The following is a 17,981-nucleotide window of genomic DNA, read 5'->3' as shown; positions in this document are numbered from 1 at the left end:
GGGGAAACCTTTTCTCGTTTGTGAAGCATCTGAATGCTCTCCCTCTCGTACATCTATACTACTGCATCAGTAAATGAGATGATAAGATGACTCAGACCGCCTAACTGAAATTCAGAACCAACTTCTTGAGACAGAAATAAAACCAGAAAATGCTCCAAGCACTCACATATCTGGCAACATCTGTTGATTCCAAAACAGGGTTAACGTTTCAGATCTGTTCTTGAATGGAATACGCTTTTGTTGAAAGGTCGCAGACTCTAGATTTCTCTTTCCAAAGGTGGAGGAAGATTTGGTGAAAACTCCAGCATCTTCAGTTTGTATTTCACGTTTAAAGAATCTGGTTTTTGATGGTGATGAACGCAAATGTAGGACTCATTACCAGAAGGTTTTAAGACCCTAGTTTCAGCTAGAATCTCACAGATAAAATCCTACCATAAGACTACTCACCAGCAGCAAGTGTGAAGGATCTTCCCCAGTATATCACACTGGAGAGTCTTCTCAGATATTCATGTGTGCAGAACAATCGACTCTGTTTCCCCACCTGTCAATATTCAAAAGGTTAAAAATGCAGAGGAAAGCAGTTCTGAAGAGTTATATCGTACTTGAAACATTAACTCTATTCTCACTTATACATTTAATGGTAAGGTCCTAGGGGAGTGTTGCTGAACAAAGAGACCTTGGAGTGCAGGTTCATAGCTCCTTGAAAGTGGAGTCACAGGTAGATAGGATAGTGAAGAAGGCGTTTGGTATGCTTTCCTTTATCAGTGAGAGTATTGAGTACAGGAGTTGGGAGGTCATGTTGCAGCTGTACAGGACATTGGTTAGGCCACTGTTGGAATATTGCGTGCAATTCTGGTCTCCTTCCTATTGGAAAGATGTTGTGAAACTTGAAAGGGTTCAGAAAACATTTACAAGGATGCTGCCAGGGTTTGAGAATTTGAGCTATAGGGAGAGGCTGAATAGGCTGGGGCTGTTTTCCCTGGAGCGTCAGAGGCTGAGGGGTGACCTTACAGAGGTTTACAAAATTATGATGGGCATGGACAGGGTAAATAGACAAAGTATTTTCCCTGGGGTTGGGGAATCCAGAACTAGAGGGTTTAGGGTGAGAGGGGAAAGATATAAAAGAGACCTAAGGGGCAACATTTTCACACAGAGGGTGGTCCGTGTATGGAATGAGCTGCCAGAGGAAGTGGTGGAGGCTGGTACAATTGCAACATTTAAAAGGCATTTGGATGGGTATATGAGTAGGAAGGGTTTGGAGGGATATGGGCCAGGTCCTGGTAGGTGGGACTAGATTGGGTTGGGATATCTAGTCAGCATGGACGGGTTGGACCGAAGGGTCTGTTTCCATGCACTACATCTCTAAGACTCTATGAGATGCTGCCAGACCTGCAGGGCTCTCGATTTGTTAGAAGTTCAGCAGATTTGATCTCCAGTCAGCACACTCTTACACATGAAAATACTAACCTTAAATGTTCAGCACACAGGGAAAGGATACTTTTTATTGCCTATCCCTAATTGTTCAGAGGGTTGTTAAGAGTCAACTACATTGCCGTGGGTCTGGAGTCACACGTAGGCCAGACCAGGTAAGGATGGCAGGAGAAAGTGAGGACTGCAGACGTTGGAGATCAGAGTCAAAAAGTGTGGCGCTGGAAAAGCACAGCCGGTCAGGCAGCATCTGAGAAGCAGGACAGTCGACGTTTTAAGCATAAGCTCTTCATCAGGAATGTGGGGGCGGCCCAAGGGGGCTGAGAGTTAAATGGGATGGGATTGGGGCTGGGGGTGAAGTAGCTGAGAGTGCGATAGGTAGATGAAGGTGGGGATGATGGTGATAGGTCGGAGAGGAGGGTGCAGCAGGTAGATGGATTGGTAATACAGTTCGGGGGGGGGGTTTGGTGGTTAGGTGGGATGCCAAGATGGAGGATTGGATCTGGAATAAAGTGGGGGGGGGGGGGGGGGGGGGGGGAGAGGAGATGAGAAAACTGGTCAAATCAACACTGATCCTGTGTGGTTGGAGGGTCCCGAGGCAGAAGATGAGGGGTTCTTCCTTAAGGATAGAATTTGGTGGTGGAGTTGGCCCAGGACGTGCATGTCCTTGGTGGAGTGGGAAGGAGAGGTAAAGTGTTTGGCCACATGGCGGTGGGGTTGTCCAGTGTGTGTGCCCCAGAGATGTTCTCTGAAGGGTAACGATGGCAGTTTCCTTTCCCTGAAGGACATGAGTGAACCTGATGGGTTTTTCTGACAATGGTCTCGTGGCCACCATTTGGCTGTTTTTTAACTGAATTCAAATTCCACCATCTGCTGTGGCAGGATTTGAACCTAGGTCCCCAGGACATTCCCTGGATCTCTGGGTTGACAGTCCAGCGATGTAGGTGTTCTGCCAAGCGGTCACCCAGTCTGCGCTTCATTTCCCCAGTGTAGGGACTACATTGTGAGCAGCAAATGCAGTGGACTAGATTGAGTGAATACAGGTAAAGTGCTGCTTCACCTGGAAGGTGTGTTCGGAGCCTTGGATGGTGAGGAAAGAGGAAGTACACAGGCCTGGGTTACACCTTCTGACTTTACAGAGCAAGGTGCCGTGGGGCTGAGGGGATGTGTTGGGATTGGAGAAGGATGAGGGAATCCCAGAGGGAACAGTCCCTATGGAAGGCAGTGGGCCTCCGAAATGTCCACCTTCTTCCTCAGCCGAGGATTCTCCAGCAGGGTGGGGTGACAGGGCCCTCACCCCCTTATTCTGGGATTGTCACCTCTCCCTCCCTCCTCATATCCCCCAAAATCCTCGATTCCACACCAAATGTTCTTTCAGCATCTACCCTGTCATTAATTGCAAACTTTCTATGTTTCTGTCAGATTTCCTTCCATTTTTCTAAACTTGATTGAATTGAGGCCGAGTCAGGTCAAGTATTCGATTTCCCCTTACACAACAATCTTCTCATGGGACATAGGAACAGAGTATTAAGGATCAGGAGAAAGCTGTTTGACCTCTCGAGTCATCTCCACCATTCAGTAAGAACATTGCTGATTGGTTGTGGACTCAGTTCCACCTTCCCAAATTATGCTGATATCCCTTTTGCAGCCAATCATCAGTTAATTGCCATCTTAAATATACACAACAATTCATCATCCAAAACTCAGGGAAAACCACTTCACCTTTCAAATGGACACAAGGACTCTTATGAGTGGCTCTCAAAGGCCATGTGACTTCTCTTGCACATTCAACTGCAATCAAAAGTAACCAATGAGATATTGTTATCTTAAGACTTAATCTGAAAGGGTCAAGAATTTCAGTAACGATGAACCTTTTGAAGACCCTTGGTTGGGGGAGTTCAAAAATGGGGGGCATATTTTTAAGGTGAGGGGGGAAAGATATAAAAGAGACCTGACAGGCATCTTTTTCACACAGGTGGTGGTCTGTACGTGCAATTAATTGCCAGAGGAAGTGGCGCATGCGGATATAGTTATAACAGTTAATAGACATTTGAATTTGGAAGGATATGGGCCAAAGGGACTAGCATTAGTTCAGAAACTTTGTCAGTATAGGTAAGTTAGACCGAAGGGACTGTTTCCAAGCTGTATGGCCCTATCACTCACAGCCATTGTAGTCTGGAACAAGGTATATGACAAGGAATTCCAGTATAACTGACTTTGCTTTGTGGAACAATGATTAATCAAAGTTAACATTTGCAGCCATTTTGTTTGTGACAAAAGCTGGCTGAGGATAGCCATTTTGAGGAGAACCATCTGACCACCAGGGGTCAGAGTTCTTAGAAACAGCCACTATTTCTCAACAGTATCCAGGACAAAACAGCTCCAGGATTCCAGGCCTGAATCAAGTTGTCAGGAGCCACAAGCTGCAGGGTGACAAAGGTGGTTTCATGCACCGCCAAGAACTGCTCTCTTGAGTCCACCTGTGGGGGCAACCACCAACTATTCAACTCCAGAAACTATCGCAGCTGTTGGATTTGGCTCCAGGTTTTCAATTCCTTCAATTCAGAAAGGGGCGATCAAGGTCAGGCAAGCCACACCTTCAACGAATAATAGAGACTGATCTCATTTACATCTTAATATGTACATTTTATCGTTAAATACTTTAAATTACTGGATCTCAGTGGAAAACATTATCAATTCTGGTCTCCTTCCTACTGGAAGGATGTTGTGAAAGGGTTCAGAAAATACTAAAAGGATGTTGCCAGGGTTGGAGGATTTGAGCTTTAAGGAGAGGTTGAATAGGCTGGAACTGTTTTCCCTGGAGTGTCGGAGACTGAGGGGTGACCTTAGAGAGGTGTATAAAATCATGAGGGGCATGGATAGGGTAAATAGACAAAGTCTCTTCCCTGGGGTGGGGGAGTCCAGAACTAAACGGCATAGGTTTAGGGTGTGAGGGGAAAGATATAAAAGAGACCAAAGGGATAACGTTTTCACACAGAGGGTGGTACGGGTATGGAAATGGGCTGCCAGAGGAAGTGGTGGAGACTGGTACAATTGCAACATTTAAAAGGCATCTGGATGGATATATGAATAGGAAGGGTTTGGAGGGATATGGGCTGAGTGCTGGCAGGTGGGACTAGATTGGGTTGGAATATCTGGTCAGCATGGACGGGTTGGACTGAAGGAAGTGGTGGATGTGAGTACAGTTATAACATTTCAAAGACATTTGGGGACATACACAAATAAGAAATGTTTCGAGGGATATAGGCGAGAAGCAGGCAGGTGGAACTAATTTAATTTCGGATTATGTTTGGCATGGACTGGTGAGACCGAAGAGTCCGTTGCCGAGCTGTATGATTCTATATGGACTGTGATAACAATATACACAGGGGACCAGACGCTGTCCAGGGTCAAAGTGGTGACCTGTCTTCTCACCCCAGTATGTACACACACACACACACACTGGAGAGGGGGAGCTGACTGTACTATATTGTCCCATCAAGGCCCATAGGTTACCTGCACTTGTTTTGGAGACATTGCCTCCTGCTGGCTGAGCTGTGTCTGAAGTTCTTGAATTGGAACAAAATTCAGGGGGTGTTCTGCTTCTACAGTCATAGAGATGTACAGCACAGAAACAGACCCTTTGGTCCAATTAGTCCATAGTGACCAGATCTTGCTTCTCCTAACTCCTCACACAGTTTGGTATTCTGTTGATAAGTGTCTGCTCCTTTTTGTTAAACCTGTATAATTCTCTGTCATGTGCTTCTTGTTCCCAGGGTAACTGATGGTTCAGGACAGCAATGTTTTCCTGACAACCACTTTCTTTTTACAACTTCTCTCCCTTATATTCCACTGTGACACATTCTCACATGCGCCACGGCCCAACGAATCTGCGCCTTCTTCAAATGCATTTTGCCTTTCTGCACTTCATTACACAGCCCATCAAGAATATACGCATAATCCCCATCAAACTCTTCTACAGTTCTCAGGAAACCTCTGCCCTGCTGCGTACCTGTTTCCTCTCTCAGACTGTCCCATCCGTCTTTCCTGTATTGTGCCAATGTCATTGTACACACCTGACCTTCCTTAGGAATGTCTCCACCTGTGTGTAACTGAGATTGTTATTTCTCAGGCCTCTGATCTCCACCACTATGATCTCAGTCCTAAACTATTTGCAAAATTAAGGTCCAGGAGTATCAGATTACTGTAAAAGGGGTAGAGCTCATAAGTGATTTCAAACTGGTTTATTAAGAACAGATTAAATATGATATAGGAGTTAAACAGCCAGAAAGAAAGACATACGAACCCATGACAGATGAGAACAGCTTTCCGATTCCAGAGAATGAAAGACAATGCAGAATGTTGATCTCTATAGCTGATGGCAGTGTCTCTTCTAATAGTTACTGTGTGAGACAGAATGTGAGAATTGGGTTGAAGCCAACATGGATCATTGTGAAATCTCTTTCCAGTCTCTTGGCAGCCAGTTTTAACTCTTACCCATTTAGTTGCTTCATGTATGGATTGTGAAATAATTGGCCTAATATTCTTCGTAATCAAAGTATTGTTAGAATCATAGTTATACAGCATGGTTATTTTGTTTCAGGGCTTACAATTGAACGAGGGGACACAGTTTCAGAAAAGGCACAGGCCATAAAGGATGGAGGTGAGGAGGAATATCTTCACTCTGAATGGTAATCTTTGGAATTCTCTGCTTCAAAGGGTTGTGCAGACTCATTCATTGAGTATGTGTTCAAGACTGAGATCTTTGGATATCTACATATTAAAGACATCCAGGGAAATAAGGATAGTGCAGAAAAATGAAGTAGAAAATAATAATCCTGTTGAGTGGCATAGCAAGCTTGAAGGGCTGAATGTCCATGCTCTAATCCTATTTCTCGTGTTAATTTCTAACGGATACGCTTGATTCTCCAACAATTCTCCTTTCTTTCTCTTGGATAATGGAGGGCCTGCTGTGTGGAACGTGCAAGTCAGTCAGAATTGTCAGCAACGATTCATCAGCACATTCTGATTCGAGATGTTAATCAGTGAAACCTTTCTGGCACTGAATTGTAAAATTCATACGAAAGATCAATTTAGAGTTGAAGTAAAAGTTCATAACATCGTTCTAAAATCATTTCTGATGAAATGCCATGAATTGTGGGGAAAGATCAGAAGACGGCGATTTTTAAAGGTACATTGCATCTTGGGAAGACAATCATCTATAGGGTTTATTATTAGCAGAAACAAAGTCTAATTGTCACAAGGTACACAGTTCAGTCCTGGGAGTGATTAACAGCAACAATAATAGTAGAATCCAATCCTTATAATCATTTGTGTACCCTCTCGTGTGTCAACAGATTGGCTAACTGAGTGAATCCCTTCCCACACAGGGAGCAAGTGAATGGTCTCTCTCCAGTGTGAATGCGCTGATGAGTTAGCAACTGGGACGATTGAGCAAATCCCTTCCCACACTCAGAGCAGATGAATGGTCTCTCTCCAGTGTGAACTCGCTGATGTTTCAATAGTACAGATGAATGAGTAAATCCTTTCCCACACACAGAACAGGTGAAGGGCCTCTCCCCAGTGTGTCCTCGTTGGTGTACAGTAAGGGCAGATGATTGCCTGAACCTCTTCCCACAGAAAGCGCAGATGAATGGCTTCTCCTCAGTGTGAATTCGCTGGTGGGACTGGAGGCCGAACAATGCAGTGAACCCCTTCCCACAGGCAGAGCACGTGAATGGCCTCTCGCCAGTGTGACTGCGGCGATGAATTTCCAGCTCTGATGGGTAATTGAATTCCTTTCCACAGTCTGCACATTTCCATGGCTTCCCCACAGTATGACTGCGCTTGTGCCTAGACAGGCCAGATGAATGGCTGAAGCCTCGGCCGCACACACAACAGGTGTATGGTTTCTCATGCTTTTGAATGGTGCGGTTTGATTCCATGTTCACAATTGTACAGTAGTCTTCTTATGGTAAAGTGAGTGATCCTGTCAATTAAGTGATGGTTGTTTTGGGTTTCCTGGGTAAATATTTCAAAAGCCTGTGAAATTGATTTGAAAGAGTAAGAGAGAATGATTGAACTGTAAAGGAAGTTATAAATCCCTATTCCATACACGCTCCCTCCTCCCTGCTGAAATCCATCGCCACTATTTGTGTCCGCAACTCCCAGATTTTTCAATCTCTTTCCTCTACGTGGGTTCAGTTCCCAAGCTCGTCTGCAGCCTGAGAATAAAATCACTAAGTTTGACTTGAGATTTGTGTGGGTATCCTTCCCATCTACCTCCTCGGGTTTCTTTCCTCACCAATGATCTCAGATCTTTATTGTGCTCCTCCTCTACAATGTACCATCTTACTTACTGGCCCTCAACCCCCTATTGTGTGATTTAAACCATCCTCCACTTGCTGAAACAGGAAACGGATCATTCCCCTCGGCCTGTTCCCAGGAGGGAGGATGAAGAGTCACGGTTGTGAACAAGCAGATGTCTACTCCGAATCAGGGGGTGCAGCTCCACAAAGTATATCTGACCCCTCCAGACCAGCGGCTAATTTCATCACTCTCTCAGTTGGCTGCAGAGGTGAAAAACAAGTGGCACCCCACCTATGCATGAAGCCTGTAGTCAGATACGGAGAGTATTTCATTGACTCATATAAACCCCTTGACAAGCCTGGGCAGGCTGCGTGTAGGGATCATCTCTAACCTGGCCGGGGAGGGTCCAGTCCAAGAGGTCTCAGTCTGCATGGTAGGCCATTTTGGACTAGATTAAGAAACATGTCTTCACTCAGATAATGGTGAACCTGTGTAATAATCACCACAGAAGGCAGTGGAGTCACTGAATATACTTCAGAAATGACTTTTTCTTTTAGGAGGGTAAAGGAGCGTGGACAGACCAGGTATATAGTAGCGTTGTGAGATAGAAAATCAGCCACGACAACGCAGTAGCCTTTGATGGCCCGAATGGCCTGCGCCAGTTTCCCTTTGTGGGCCATCTCACTGCACATGCTCCAGCTCGCAACGCCTGGGGAATGAATGACAGAACCTCTACACCAATCGTATCAATGATGGCGGAGACTCTACTCCATTATTGGTAAACGTGTCTCCAATCAGAATGCACAAGGAGGGCGGGGCTAACACGGGAACAACGCTGCGCATGCGCCCTTCGCTGTAAAGATGGCCGTTGTTCACCCGGGGCCTTCAGTCCGAGAGATTAAAAAACCCGAGCAGCCGCCGCTGATTCAAAGGTCCTACCGCTCGCTTCTCGTTTGGAGTTGAAAGTCTCAATGTTGTTATGGAGGTTCCCGACACGCCCGCTGACTCCATCCCAACTCTCTCTCAGCCCAACGGCTTCCACTGTATTTCAGACATTTCCACGAGGCCACCTAAGCGCAGCCCCAGCGCCAGCACTGCGCATGCCTCCACCTGCGATGTGCGGGCCCGACTGATTGACGGCAGCTCCAGACCAATAGGAAGAGGGAACGGGCCTGGAGGAGCAGGTGGGTGTCATCGGTCCTCCAGCCAATCGGACTGAATGTGGGCGGGACTTCTCCATGGAAGACAACAATTAGGATTGACAGCTAAAAACCACACACCAGGTTATACTCCAGCAGGTTTAATTGGATCAGAGACTGTTGAGATGGGAGAGTACATGGTAGATGCAGTTTAATACAAGATGATACATCCTTTTTAAATTTTTGTTCTTCTATTTTAGAACTTTTTTCTATTACCCCCACATTACTGCCTAACTGCAGGAGTGCTTATTTATTCCCCAGCACCCATGTTGTGTGTGCATGTGTGAGACACAAGGTGCACGAATCTTTATTCAGTTTCCACCACCAGGAAGCAAAGAAACACCCGAGTGACCAGATGCCTTTTAAATGTTGTAACTTTTTTTCCACACGGAAGGTGGTACATTGTGTGGAATGAACTGTTGGAGGCTGGTACAATTACAGCACGGTGGCAAAGCGGCTCAGTGGTTAGCACTGCTGCCTCACAGCACCAGGGTTCGAGTTCAGCCTTAGGCGACTGTCTGTGGTGGAGTTTGCACATTTTCCCCATGTCTGTGTGGGTTTCCTCTGGGTGCTCTGGTTTCCTCCCATAGTACAAAAATGTGCAGATTAGGTGGATTGACCATGCTAAATTGCCCATAGTGTTAAGGGATGTGTTGGTTAGGTGCATTCATCAGGTGAAATGTAGAGTAATAGGGTTGGGGAATGGCTCTGTGTGGGTTACTCTTCAGAGGGTCGGTGTGGACTTGCTGGGCCAAATGGCCTGTTTCCACACTGTGGGGATTCTATGATTCTAAACAGTACAATAAGATGGAAAAAATAGGAATGTACCGTTTGGCAACTTGAGCCAACTCTGCCACTCTTTAAGAACATGCCTAACCTTAAAAATGGTTGCAGGAACAGAGGAACCTGGAGTTCACATGCTCAAACCTTTGGTGTGACAGTACAAGTTAGGATGGCTGATTACTCAACTCCTACAAGTAATGATGCTCATCACCCATGTTAGGGACCAGGCCAGACGCGCCGCCCCAATTGCTAACTTTTTCTAATTTTAAAGCAAATGTGAAGTGGGTGTTCCAAGTGTGGTGCAGCTGGTCAAACCACTCAGCTTTAAGCAAAACAGAATTTATTTAAACATTGCAGTTCAAACAATAACAAAATAAAACAGCATCTAACTATTGGAAAACTTAACTGATCTGCTACAGTAATTATTACGAATTAAAGGTTTAGATGGAGAGGAATTTCTTAAGTCTGTACAAGACAATTTTCTGATTCAGTATGTGGATGTACCTACTAGAGAAGGTGCAAAACTTGACCTACTCTTGGGAAATAAGGCAGGGCAGGTGACTGAGGTGTCAGTGGGGGAGCACTTTGGGGCCAGCGACCATAATTCTATTCGTTTTAAAATAGTGATGGAAAAGGATAGACCAGATCTAAAAGTTGAAGTTCTAAATTGGAGAAAGGCCAATTTTGACAGTATTAGTTAAGAACTTATGAAAGCTGATTGGAGGCAGATGTTCGCAGGTAAAGGGATGGCTGGAAAATGGGAAGCCTTCAGAAATGAGATAATGAGAGTCCAGAGAAAGTATATTCCTGTCAGGGTGAAAGGAAAGGCTGGTAGGTATAGGGAATGCTGGATGACTAAAGAAATTGAGGGTTTGGTTAAGAAAAAGGAGGAAGCATATGTCAGGTACAGACAGGATAGATCGAGTGAATCCTTAGAAGAGTAAAAAGAAAGTAGGAGTATACTTAAGAGGGAAATCAGGAGGGAAAAACTGGGACATGAGATAGCTTTGGCAAATAGAATTAAGGAGAATCCAAAGAGGTTTTACAAATATATTAAGGACAAAAGAGTAACTAGGGAGAGAATAGGGCCCTTCAAAAATCAGCAAGGCGGCCTTTGTGTGGAGTCACAGAAAATGGGGGAGATACTAAATGAATATTTTGCATCAGTATTTACTGTGGAAAGGGATAAGGAAGATATAGACTGTAGGGAAATAGATGGTGACATCTTGCAAAATGTCCAGATTACAGAGGAGGAAGTGCTAGATGTCTTGAAACGGTCAAAGGTGGATAAATACCCAGGACCTGATCAGGTGTACCTGGGAACGCTGTGGAAAGCTCGAGAAGTGATTGCTGGGCCTCTTGCTGAGATACTTATATCACTGATAGTCACAGGTGAGGTGCCAGAAGACTGGAGGTTGGCAAAAGTGGTGCCACTGTTTAAGAAGGGCGGTAAAGACAAGCCAGGGAACTATAGACCGGTGAGCTTGATCTCGGTGGTGGGCAAGTTGTTGGAGAGAATCCTGAGGGACAGGATGTACATGTATTTGGAAAGGCAAGGACTGATTCGGGATAGTCAACATGGCTTTGTGCGTGGGAAATCATGTCTCACAAACTTGATTGAGTTTTTTGAAGAAGTAACAAAGAAGATTGATTAGGGCAGAGCAGTAGATGTGACCTATATGGACTTCAGTAAGGTGTGCGACAAGGTTCCCCATAGGAGACTGATTAGCAAGGTTAGATCTCATGGAATACAGGGAGAACTAGCCATTTGGATACAGAACTGGCTCAAAGGGAGAAGACAGAGGGTGGTGGTGGAGGGTTGTTTTTCAGACTGGAGGCCTGTGACCAGTGGTGTGCCACAAGGATCGGTGCTGGGCCCTCTACTTTGTGTCATTTACATAAATGATTTGGATGCGAGCATAAGAGATACAGTTAGTAAGTTTGCAGATGACACCAAAATTGAAGGTGTAGTGGACAGCAAAGAAGGTTACCTCAGATTACAACAGGATCTGGACCAGATGGGCCAATGGGCTGAGAAGTGGCAGATGGAGTTTAATTCAGATAAATGCAAGGTGCTGCATTTTGGGAAAGCAAATCTTAGCAGGACTTATACACTTAATGGTAAGGTCCTAGGGAGTGTTGCTGAACAAAGAGACCTTGGAGTGCAGGTTCATAGCTCCTTGAAAGTGGAGTCACAGGTAGATAGGGTAGCGAAGAAGGCGTTTGGTATGCTTTCCTTTATTGGTCAGAGTATTGAGTACAGGAGTTGGGAGGTCATGTTGCAGCTGTACAGGACATTGGTTAGGCCATTGTTGGAATATTGCGTGCAATTCTGGTCTCCTTCCTATCGGAATGAAAGGGTTCAGGAAAAGATTTACAAGGATGTTGCCAGGGTTGGAGGATCTGAGCTACAGGGAGAGGCTGAACAGGCTGGGGATGCTTTCCCTGGAGCGTCGGAGGCTAAGGGGTGACCTTATAGAGGTTTACAAAATTATGGGGGGCATGGATAGGATAAATAGACAAAGTCTTTTCCCTGGGGTCGGGGAGTCCAGAACTAGAGGGCATAGGTTTAGGGTGAGAGGGGAAAGATATAAAAGAGACCTAAGGGGCATCTTTTTCACGGAGGGTGGTACGTATATGGAATGAGCTGCCAAAGGAAGTGGTGGAGGCTGCTACAATTGCAACATTTCAGAGGCATTTGGATGGGTATGTAAATAGGAAGGGTTTGGAGGGATATGGGCTGGGTGCTGGCAGGTGGGACTAGATTGGGTTGGGATATCTGGTCGGCATGGACGGGTTGGACCGAAGGGTCTGTTTCCATGCTATACATCTCTATGACTCTATAACTGTTCCACAGTAACATCCCATAAACACACCCCTTGACAAAAAAAGGTAGATTCAAACAGAGATTCTTATAGGCAGGAGGGAGCAACATCCAGAGAGATTTCAGAGAAAGTCAGAAGAATCCTATAGTGGAACTTGCAGCTCTTCTGGACTCGCACATCTTGTCACTGCGACAGCTAAAAAAAATAAAACACACTCCTTTCATTGTTAAACTCTCTCGACTCTTTGTCACGTCTACCTTTTCAACCTCTCTTTAAAAATACCAAGAACAAACTAACCTTTTTGAAGTGACAGCATCATCACACCCATGAGATGGTACCTTGAACTTTGCAGCCATAAATTCAGGCAACATTAAGATATTTGTTGAAAAAGGGACACAGAGGTAAAAAAAAGTAAGGACTAAATGTGTGATACCAGCTGTGACTCTCACTTATAGATATGAAACTGTAGACTTCCCGGTGGACAAGTAAACAGCATTAACTTTGCTTTCCTTCCTGCTAGTAACTCGCCCACACTCTCAGTTGCAGATCATTTATATCAGCAGAGAGACACTACAGGTGAAAGCTACAGCTGAATAGTTTTATGATTTAATTTGATAACTTTGATCATTTGTAATGCAATGACAGAACCAAGTTGTAATTGGCTATCCTTGATTCATTGTTCGAGGGAGGCTCCCTCCATGATTTCAACCAACTAGGTTCTCAAAGTCAATGTAAGTCAGTAATCATTCACCACATATGTAATCATTTGCATGTGTGTCATGCAAATTTCTAATTTATAAAATGCAAACAGTTCAAACAAAAGGCGCTGTTCCATCAAAGCTAATTAATTCAGTTAATGTGCAATCTGACTGACTGATGCATTTAGTCAACAAGTACTTGCTGATCCTGAAAGGGAATCCAGTTAGAATATTCGCTGTACCTCCTCACTTTTTTGGTTTCAACAATGATCTGTTATTCTGTCCAAGAGAGATTATATTATGCATTTCTAAATACTATATTAATACATCCTTTGTAATATACTCTAATATTTCAGAATGACAGATATTAAACTAACTGGCCAATAGTTAGCTTTTCTGTCTCTCTTTTTGAATAAGGGTATTTTCTTGGCAGTTTTCTAACCTTCTGGAATTTTTTTTCAGAATCTAAGGATTCTTACAAGATCATTACCAGTGATACACTAGCTCTAACTGTTTCCATTAAAATCCTGGGATGTAATTATACAAAGGACTTTTCTTAATGAGAGGATTCACATACAGGAAACTATCATGTCTAAAGCTGACAGTCACTGGGTTCATAGTGTTCTACATAATATCATCAGCCTTTCTGTATGGACAGAAAAGTCTTTGTCTGTTCCTGCGGGAAGAGATTTCAAAGATTGGTGTGATTGGGACTCTCAGCTGGAAACTGATGAGAATCATAGAGTTTTTACAGCATGAAAAATGTCCCTTCCGCCCATTGTGTCCGCATAAGTTGGGATATCTGGTCAGCATGGATGAATTGGTCCCAAGAGTCTGTTTCTGTGCTGTAAACCTCTATGACTTTATGACTATGACTCTAAGTCAGCAAACATCCATTTATTCTAATCCAATTTGTTAGCACTTGTCCTGTAGTCGTGTGTACTATATCATTTCAACTGCTTAGCTAAATAATTCTTAAATGTCTTGAGGGTTCCTATCTCAACCGTCCTTTCAGGCAGTGAGTTTCACATACCCACAAACTTCTGTGGGGAAAAACATTTTCCTTAAACCCCTTCTTATCCTCCTATTCCTTACCTTAAGACTGTGCCCTTCATTATGGCCCCTGTACTAAGTAGAAATGTTTCTCCCTATCTACCCTATCTGAGCCCCTCGGAACCTTGTATACTTCCATCAGATCTCCCTTCAGCATTCTCTGCTCAAACAAAAAGAATCTCAGTCTATCCAATCTCTCTTCGTAAGAGAAATGCTCCACCTAAGACAACATCCTGGTGAATCTCTTCTTCACCAGTGGATAAAGTGGTAGGAGATGGTTCTCTTCCTGTTGAAATTGACACAACAGGTAACATGCTGATTCACCCATGAACTCTGAATAGGAAGATATTCACTGCATCCTCCTACTACCCTGACCACAGGGCCAGCCTCGCACAGTTCTAGGAGAGGGCTGGACTCTGTCATGAAGGAACAGTTTTTTAAAAAGTTGCGATTAGAGACAATAGCTTTAACCTTCCAAATTATAATGTGGAAAATATATCTTTAGTCAACACTGTATGTCAGATAAACAGCCTGCTAATTTAGCAAAGTGGAAAATAGAGAGGATAGTGGTGAGGACAGCTGGACTTTTTCAGTGTACAGAAAGTTATTGTGGTGCTTTAGAGTCTTACAGACCAAGCCCCACAGCACAGAGACAGGCACTTCGGCCCAATCTGGTCCATGCTGACCAAAACGTCCATCCACGCTAACCCCATTTCCCTGCACTTGGCCCATACCCTTCTGAACCTTTCCTGTCCATGTACTTATCCGAATGCCTTTTAAATGTTGTTAATGTACCCGCCTCACCCACTTCCACTGGCAGCTCAATCCATATGCGTACCACCCACTGTGTAAAAACGTTGCCCCTTGGGTTCCCTTTTATTCTTTCCCCTCACCTGAAACTGATGTCCTGTAGTCCTCGATTCCCCAACCCTAGGAAAAAGACTGAGTGCATTCACCCTATCCATGTCTCTCATGATCTTATACACTTCTATAAGATATCCACCCCCCCCCAGTCTCCTACGCTCTAAAGAAGGAAGTCCTTGCTTATCCAATCTCTCCCTATAACTCAGACTCGAGTCCCAGCAACATCCTTGTAAGTTTCTTCTGCACTCTTTCTAGTTTAATAACATCCTTCCTACAGCAAAGTGACCAAAATTGAACACAGTTTTACATAGAACATAGAAAAATACAGTGCTGTACAGGCCCTTCGGCCCTCGATGTTGCGCCGACCGAAGCCTACCTAACCTACACTAGCCCAATAACCTCCATATGCTTGTCCAATGCCCGCTTAAATGACCATAAAGAGGGAGAGTCCACCACTGCTACTGGCAGGGCATTCCATGAACTCACAACCTGCTGAGTAAAAAATCTACTCCTAACATCTGTCCTATACCTACCACCCCTTAATTTAAAGCTGTGTCCCCTAGTAACAGCTGACTCCATACGCGGAAAAAGGTTCTCACTGTCAACCCTATCTAAACCCCTAATCATCTTGTACACCTTTATCAAATCTCCCCTAAACCTTCTTTTCTCCAATGAGAAAAGTCCCAAGTGCCTCAGCCTTTCCTAAGTGCGGCCTCACCAACGTCCTGTACAACTGCAACATAACTTCCCAACTTCTGTATTCAATACCCTGACTGATGAAGGCCAGTGCTCCAAAAGCCTTCTTCACTGCCCTGTCTACCTGGGACTCCCCTTTCAGAGAACCATGCACCTGGACTCCAAGGTCCACTACACTCCTGAAGGCCCTACCACTTCCCATCAAATTCCGACCTTGATTTGACTTTCCAAAATGCAACACCTCACAACTTATCTGTATACAACTCCATTTGCCTTTTCTCAGCCCACTTCCCCAGCTGATCAAGGTCCTGCTGCAATTTCTGATCACCTTTTCTCACTGTCCACAATTCTGCCTATTTTATTGTCACCTGCAAACTTACTAATCATTGATATACATTACAAACAGCAATGGGCCCTGCACCAACCCCTGAGGTACACCACTCGTCATATGTTGTGGCAGTGTATTGATGAGAATTAGTAGGTGCCAGTGATAAATCCTTGGGTTGTTGGGGGGGGATCAAATGTCAGAAGTTTTGAGGGCAAGGGAAGGTCAGAGAAGGTGAGCTACCTTTCAAGAATAGTGGAGAGTGGGGTCAAGGAGATTTTTTTTTTCAATGTGGATTGGTGGATTCATAATAATAGTTCCATTCTAATGTTGCATTCCCAATTAATATAATCAAAGCTTTAATATACTAAATTCCAGGGAAATCAACCTTCAACTGAAATTTTAAAAAACTTAAAAGCTCAGCAGGTCTGGCAGCATCTGTGAAGAGAAATTAGAGTTAACATTTTGGATCCAGTGACCCTTTCACCAGACTCAAAGTGTTTGATTTCTCTGCACAGATGCTGTCAAACCTGCTGAGCTTTTCCAGCAATTTCTGTTTTCATTTTAGATTTGCAGCATCCGCAGGTGTTTTGGTTTTTAAAAACTTGTTGTTAAAAATATAAAACGCAGAGAGATAACGAGTGCAAAGACACAGGGACTGGGAGATTGACGTGTGCAGATTTTTGAAAGTAGCAGGACATTTTGTCACAAATAGAGATGTTGAGAACAAAAGCAGGGGAAAAAAAAGTGCAGACCTTTTATAAAGCTCTGTTTAGAACATACCCAGAGCCCAGTTCAGTTTGCACACTTTAGATCTGCAAGATTTTGACAGAGTTATTTGAGGTAGACAAAATATTATGTTCATTCTGTGATGGGCCAAGGGTTATGGAAGACAGATCATAGAATCCCTACAGTGTGGGAACAGGCCATTTGGCCGAAAAGGTCTACAACAACCCTCCAAAGAGTAACCCATCCAGACCCATTCTCCTACCCTATTACTCTACATTTAACTGACTAATACACGTAACCTATACATCCCTCAACACTGGGCAATTTAGCCTGGCCAATTCACCTAACCAGCACATCTTTGAATTGTGAGAGAAAGCCAGAGCACCCAGAGGAAACCCATACAGACACAGGAAGAGCATGCAAACTCCATACAGATAGTTACTTGAGGCTGGAGTTGAACCCAGGTCCCTGACACTGTGAGGCAGCAATGCTAACTACTGTACCACCTTGTCACCCTACAAGGGTGGCACGGTGGCACAGTGGTTAGCACTGCTGCCTGACAGCGCCAGAGACCCGGGTTCAATTCCCGCCTCAGACGACTGACTGTGTGGAGTTTGCACGTTCTCCCAGTGTCTGCTTGGGTTTCCTCCGGGTGCTCCGGTTTCCTCCCACAGTCCAAAAAGATGTGCAGGTCAGGTAAATTGGCCATGCTAAATTGCCTGTAGTGTTAGGTAAGGGGTAAATGTAGGTGTATGGGTGGGTTACGCTTCGGCGGGTCGGTGTGGACTTGTTGGGCCGAAGGGCCTGTTTCCACACTAATGTAATCTCATCTAATCTAAAGGCTTTTGGGAGAAGATGAGAGGATGTTTGTTATGCAACAAGTGGAAGTACCCAGAACTCTCTGCCTAAGAGAGAGGTGGTCTCAGAAAGTGGTCAATGATTTCTCAAGTACATTGTATACATACCCAAGGAAATAACCTTGTAGGGCATTGTGAATTGAGTGGAATGTGACAGCCTGGATTGTGCTATGGAGACTTCAAGGGCAGAATGCCCTCATTCTGTGCTATAATGT

At 44.4% G+C, this 17,981-nt stretch overlaps 2 protein-coding genes across 3 annotated transcripts in view; one reads left to right on the top strand and one right to left on the bottom strand.

The window, feature by feature from the left end:
* LOC140457213 (uncharacterized) overlaps nucleotides 1-17,981 on the bottom strand; it is a 47,444-nt gene that overhangs the window by 14,529 nt on the left and 14,934 nt on the right. The window contains exons 1-3 of one of the 2 annotated variants that reach the window (XR_011953327.1): nucleotides 8,677-8,799; nucleotides 5,735-5,831; nucleotides 448-541 (exon numbers count right to left, since the gene is read on the bottom strand). Coding sequence is in view for 1 of the 2 variants with exons in the window: in XM_072551307.1 (XP_072407408.1) it covers nucleotides 6,756-7,340 (585 nt within the window). In the remaining variant the exon portion in view is untranslated. Of the gene's footprint in view, nucleotides 1-447; nucleotides 542-5,734; nucleotides 5,832-5,925; nucleotides 7,341-8,676; nucleotides 8,800-17,981 lie in introns of those variants that run through there. The other variant, XM_072551307.1, reaches the window with a different exon arrangement.
* The window catches only part of LOC140457227 (uncharacterized), a 65,632-nt gene continuing 56,414 nt past the window's right edge, over nucleotides 8,764-17,981 (top strand). The window contains 1 exon segment of the mRNA XM_072551363.1: nucleotides 8,764-8,921. The gene's annotated coding sequence lies outside the window, so the exon portion shown is untranslated.

This window comes from Chiloscyllium punctatum, chromosome 31 (assembly GCF_047496795.1).
Source record: "Chiloscyllium punctatum isolate Juve2018m chromosome 31, sChiPun1.3, whole genome shotgun sequence".
Classification (NCBI taxonomy): Eukaryota; Metazoa; Chordata; class Chondrichthyes; order Orectolobiformes; family Hemiscylliidae; genus Chiloscyllium; species Chiloscyllium punctatum.
This window is presented reverse-complemented; position numbering and strand designations above follow the sequence as displayed.